Below are 6,503 nucleotides of genomic sequence, written 5' to 3'. Positions count from 1 at the left end.
AGGAACCAGCTGTCTATGAGCAGCGCACTCGGGAGATGAAGGAATAAGCAGCGGCACAATGACTGGATTCATCTGGAGATCGGTGCTAAACCTGCAAGCGAGCGCTGCCATCTACTGCTGCTCCCACCTCTCTGCTCTCACTCAGTTCAGGCGAGCGGGTCGGGGCACTTTGGGATGGGTCGCGGCGTTGCTCCCTCACAATGGGACTGGGGTGCGCTGACCGTGTTGGTGGGAAGGGCCACCACCTGCCTGTGATACTTTAGCAAAACTGGTGTATTGGCTGCTATGAGCATGGATTTCAGTTCCTTGCATTTTTTAAAATAATGTATTAGATTATATTTAGAGGATGTGGATTTTATTAATACCTATCTGTGGGTTCACACAAACAGTTGAGCATTCAACAAAGTATTTGAATTTAGTGAAATCCAGTCCAAATAGTCATTTTTGTTTAGCAAACTGCAGCATTTAGGTTTTATTCCCAGAAGATCCCAGTATTGTTCTGCAGAACTGTATACTGGATCATACTGCTTCTTTGTATAATATCCCTGATTTATATATATATATATATATATATATATATATACACACACCACCTCAAAGGACTTAAAGGACAAGGAAAGGCAAAATGTATTCACTACCTCCCCCTAAAGTTCTCATACAGATTCCCTTAATCACTATATTTTTGGCTCACCTATGTGTATAGAAAACCAGAAAATCATGCATCGAGTTTAGCTCTCCTCCTGCAAAAAACGGCTGAAATTGCAAACTGGAGAGTTACTGAATAAAAAGGTAAATAACGCAAACCACCAATAAAAAAAACAATTGCAAAGTTTGTCAAAACTAATGTTAATGTAAAGGTGAATGACCCCTTTAATGCTGCGCTGATTAACCCTTGACATTAACTCCTGTGCTTATATCCTTTGAGTTCAGGTATGGAACCTGTTATCCAAAATGCTCAAGACGTGGGGGTTTCTGGATAACTGTTCTTTCTGTAATTTGGATCTTCATACTGTACATTAAGTTCACTAGAAAATCATTTAAACATGAAATAAACTCAATAGGCTGATTTTACTTCCAATAAGGATTAATTAGTTGGGGTCAAGTACAAGCTACTGTTTTATTATTACACAGAAAAAGGAAATTATTTTTAAAAAGTTGGACTATTTAATTATAATAGAGTCTATGGGAGACAGCCTTTCCATAATTTGGAGTTTTCTTCTGGATCCCATACCTGTACTAAAAGACTAAGGGGCCGATTCACTAAGGGTCGAATATCGAGGGTTAATTAACCCTCGATATTCGACTAGGAATTAAAATCCTTCAACTTTGAATATCGAAGTCGAAGGATTTAGTGCAGATAGTTCGATCGAAGGATAATTCCTTCAATCGAACGATAAAATCCTCCGAATCGAACGATTCGAAGGATTTTAATCCAACGATTGAAGGAATATCCTTCGATCAAAAAAAGTTAGACAAGCCTATGGGGACCTTCCCCATAGGCTAACATTGACTTCAGCAGCTTTTAGATGGCGAACTAGGGGGTCGAAGTTTTTTTTAAAGAGACAGTACTTCGACTATCGAATAGTCTAACGATTTTTACTACGAATAATTCAATTCGAAGTCGTAGTCGAAGTAGCCCAAAAAAAACTTCGAAATTCGAAGTTTTTTTACTTCGAATCCTTCACTCGAAGTTAGTGAATCGGCCCCTTATTGTTTTAAAAGAATAATTGTCTTTCTCAGATTGATTTCTTTTTCTCTCTCTCTCTCTATATATATATATATATATATATATATATATATATATATATATATATGTATATGTGTGTGTGTGTGTTTATATATATATATATATATATATATGTGTGTGTGTGTGTATGTATATATATATATATATATATATATATATATATATATATATATATATTCAGTTCAATGCCTTTAAGAATGGCTTGGATGATTTTTTGGACAGACATAATATCAAAGGCTATTGTGATACTAAAATCTATAGTTAGTATAAATATTGGTATACAGTATATAGTTTCAGTGAGTGTGTGTAGGTATGTGCGCTGGGTTTTATTTTGGAGGGGTTGAACTTGACGGACTTTGGTAATTTTTCAACCCGACTTTACAAAATATCTCCAAATGGCACTCACACGACTCATTGAGAAGTTTTACTGAAACCTCAGCCAATATTTCAGCCAACCCCCTTCTTCAAATGCTTCTGGATAGGACAACTTAGCCTACCCGAAGGAGGACTGCTCTGCTTTTTTTATACCTAAATTGTCTTTTAGGGCTATGCTGTAGGGAATATTTAGTTTCTGCAGCTTTTTCTAGGGAACATATTGGGAGATAATAGGAAATTTAAAACTTACTCAGCTAGTTGATATGGAGCCACAAATTAGTAACCATATGCTAACAAGTAGTTTTATTTGGGCAAATTTTGGACATTGAGTGCAGAGCAATGGGTATTGGTGCACAGGAAATTTAAAAAACTATCATATCTCATGTGTATCCCCAGTGTTTCTGAAAAAATATGGGTGTGGTTGAGCAGCATGCCGCCCCCCTAAAATCCTGCCACCCTCGGCCCGGGCCTTGGTGGCCTGGTGATTACCATAGGAATTTATGAAAAAACATTTATAAGGGCAATCAGAGCAAGTGACCATAGTGAAATCAATCACTCTACAATGGTAACAAAAATGCAGATGTGTATGAAACCTGAAGAAGGTTTGATCGGTGCATACAGACATGGAGCATACTATATTATCAAATACTATATTATCACTATGATGTTGCATATGCTACCATTTGTTATTTGTCAGGGGAGGGCCTGACTTTGGTTTCCTCGTTTTATTTATTTTTATCTTACTTTTCTTTTAATGTTTTTTTTTATCGGAGTCACTGATTGATTTGAATTGAGTTGTTTGTTAGGGTGCAGGAGCCTTAGGGCAGATTTATCAAGGGTCGAATTTAGAGTTTATGGGTGTTTATAAAAATTCCTGTTGTGTACTTAATTAAATGTCTGTGCAGAAAGTTATATCTTGGAGAAAAGATGATATTTCATAATATTGTCTGGACATAATATATCGCTGTTACGTGATTTAAAAAGCCACAATGAGCCTCACGGTTGGACTGAGTGGTCCTGTCTTACCTAAAGCAGATTCCAGGAGAAGGGAAGTTGGGAAAAGCTTGAACCGTTCTGCGAAAAATCGATTCCTTCTCCTGATCAGACATCCTCTGTTGCGCCGCTCCTGTCAGAAGACGTTCCTTGTGCGGAAGCCACGTGGTTACACTGAAGGGCGTGAGAATGGGCAGAACCATCTAGATACGCCCCCTAGCTGTAAATGCTATGGCCTCACCCATTTTACACCAGTGTGGGCAAGAGGATACGCTTGAGCTGTGTGAATTGATAATGAATGGGGAAGTGCCATTGTTATGGAGGGACAGAAAGGACTTTTGTTGTGCCCCGGGCCGTCATGGTCCTAGGAGTCTCAGTGAAAAGGCTGCAGAAATATGAATGTAAGGCAACTGTATTCTATTATAGTTACTGGGGATGTTCTACATGCCATCCAGCTGTAGTACTGTAACTCTTAGCTAGGCTTCACCCCACAATGATGAGACACCCCTCCCCCTTATTTAACGCCTGCCCTGAATGGGGGTGAAAGACTGTGATTTAGGTATATACTATATATTTTGTACCAACCTCTGAATAATGTGTTATGATATATGTATTGTACCAGGCTTGTTGCTTTAGGCACTGAGGCTGATGAAATTCTGGTATATTTAAACAAGCAAATATTCCAATAGAGTGAATGACTGACTATGATTCAGGTACCAATTTGGCTCATTATCTTCTTCTAGCCAGGGCCAGATTTCAACCCAAAGCACCCTAGGCCACTCATACGTAATAGCTTTTACCCCTATTCCACGCTGCTGCAGGTCACTAATTGCCGGCACTGGGGACTGAACAGGCAGGAGACTTAATCAACTATCAACCTCTCCCACCCAATTTAGATGTGGTTAGTGGCTTGCCATCCTAGGCTCAGGCCTTTGTTGTCTGGCCACAAATCCAGGCCTGGTGCTAGCCATGTCTACCAATCAACCACCACTCTCATGAATATAACAATATAAAAAGGGTGTAAAACAAGGGACTATGATTATATGTAGCTACTTTAAGTTTTTCTTCCCAGCTTATTACCCCAGACAGCACAATGTATTTCATATTCACAAAACTTGTATTCATCTCCCCCGATTCTAAGTCAGATACCCAAAACCTAATTAAAGATTGGGGCATAAAATGAGGCACTAGAACGGCAGTTAAAGGTCAGTAATTGGGTTGAGTTACAGAAAGATTCACTTCAAGCTCTGTCCATGAGACACATCTCCAGCCAATCGGTGTAGAGCACATGCTGGATATACAAAGCTCTCAGGTGAGAGAAACCGTTGGAAAGAGACAGTTGCTGAGAGACGGTTGAGGAGAGAGCAGCAATTGAGAGAGAGAGAGAGAGAGACAGCGTTATGGAGACTTTTATTAAAAAGCGAAAGAGATTAGCTATCCCTGAGAGCCAGGAGGGTAGCCATTATGACCCTCGGTGCTACAAAATCACCAAGTATGAGAGCAACCGGCAAGGGACCTGCAGCAGTGCAGTTGTACTGGATCCATGGAGCACCTTTGGAAACCTGATGCCAGATACGCTGCAGAACTTCATGGATTATGGAGAAATGTGCTACATGTTCAATAAGAGCCTGGAAGAGGACTTCACACCTAAAAACTTTTTAGGGAATCACAGCGACATCGATGAAACATCTTGGAGGGAAGTCATCACCACCATAATTGCTGCACACAGGGCCTTTAGACTGGACTTTGAGACCCTGTGTCTCGCTGTCAACTACCTGGAAAGGTTTCTGGCCTGCATTCCCCTAAAAGCTGCCAGCCTGAAGGTCATAGGTGCCACTTGTCTTTATTTGGCCTGCAAGGTAATGGAGAGGAGTTTCCCTAAAATAGATATGTTTCTTTTACTGTTCTGTGAAGATGGATTCACAGCTCCCTTACTGTACTATTTAGAAAAATTGGTATTAAGGAGGTTGTGTTTCCGTCTGAGGGCTCCCACCATCGAGTATTTCCTGGAACACTTTTCCCTTAGAAGAGTGTCCTACAAGGAATGTCCAGCTGCCAAAATCAACAGAGCAGCCAATGCCTTCACTGCTGCTAGAGGCATTGCAGCACTGAGCATGACAGAGTATGGATTCCATTCCTACCCACCATCTCTCCTAGCTCAGTGCTGCCTTAGAGTTGCAGACCAAATATTGCAATATGACACCTGGAATAGAGTGCACCCTAGAGACTGTTCAGGCCCCTTATGGCAGGAGTGCATGGGTAAAATCACCCACCTGGTATCCTCCAACAAAATCTTATTGTGCAAGTTTATGCCAGGTGTGTTTCCAGAAACCTTTCCAGACTTGGTTCCACCACCAACCAAGAATGGCAGCAAAGCAAACACCTAAGAAAGAGGCTCTTCCCAAAAGTCATCAGGAGATCAGTGGCAGTAACATGGAGAGGAAGCAGCTCATGGTGATTGGAGGAGGTGGCGGCTTTGAGATCTGGTCATGCTCAGGATGTAGCAGGTAGGAGTATTGTGATGTTACATTTACCCTTAAATATACTAACAATAGCGGCAGGTATCTATTATCTATACATTCTCATATAGTGCTGGCTCACTTCTGGTCTATTAGACCCTCACTGTAAAACCAGTTCCTATATTCACTCCTATGTATAAGAGGAGACCGGTGCGGGCTGGAAAGGCAGTGGCTGATGTCAGAGATGCACCCAGAAATTTTGGCACATAACCCCAATAATTCCCATTTTCTCAATTTGTTACAGATATTTGTCAGGAGATCAGCCAGCAAGATCAACAGGGGAAGAACAGCACCCAGTGAACAGCATCTTCCCAATGTACCATCTACAGAGCACCCAGGACTGCTGTGACTGAATTATAACCTGACAGACTTCTTTTCCCCCAGTACAGGTAGATTTACCATCAGATGGCATATATACATGGGCCTTACAGCCACTAGGAGGCCTCTGTATTCCTCTCCCGTCCATCTGTCGGGCTGCAGGTGCGGGGGTCTGCAGGCCACCTAGGAGGCAAATGGAACGGAGAGGAATGCAGAGGACACCAAGCGGCTGGAAAGCTCATGTGCATGCAGCCATATTCTAGTCCAGCAAGATCAGGGGCATTGATCCTGGGAGCAAATCCGATCGCCGTTAAAGGGTCAGGAAGGAATTTTTACCTCTAAAGAATAAGATTGGCCAAAGTTTTTAGAGGTTTTTTTTTGCCTTCCTCAGGATCAAAGGGCTCTCTACCCAGTTGCGGCTCTCAGGGAAAGGGCATAGCGGCCCCTCTCCCATCCTAAGCTCTGCCTTTGTGCAGTCCCTCCATCAGGAGTTTATCTTGAAGCCGCAGGTGGGAGGGAACCCATTTACAGACCCCACTTTCCAGCTCATT

The 6,503-nt window shown here is 41.6% G+C and overlaps 1 protein-coding gene across 1 annotated transcript; it reads left to right on the top strand.

Moving 5' to 3' along the window:
- Positions 1-2,605: 2,605 nt before the first annotated feature.
- LOC121393227 (cyclin-O protein B-like) lies at positions 2,606-5,969 on the top strand. The gene is made up of 2 exons (XM_041561141.1): positions 2,606-5,622; positions 5,879-5,969. Exon 1 carries the CDS (start codon positions 4,516-4,518, stop codon positions 5,500-5,502), a length of 987 nt encoding a protein of 328 aa, XP_041417075.1. The 5' UTR covers positions 2,606-4,515; the 3' UTR covers positions 5,503-5,622; positions 5,879-5,969.
- Positions 5,970-6,503: the final 534 nt, after the last annotated feature.

This window comes from Xenopus laevis, chromosome 4S, assembly GCF_017654675.1.
Source record: "Xenopus laevis strain J_2021 chromosome 4S, Xenopus_laevis_v10.1, whole genome shotgun sequence".
Classification (NCBI taxonomy): Eukaryota; Metazoa; Chordata; class Amphibia; order Anura; family Pipidae; genus Xenopus; species Xenopus laevis.
Note: the sequence above shows the minus strand (reverse complement) of the source record. Positions and strands in the feature narration are given on the sequence as shown.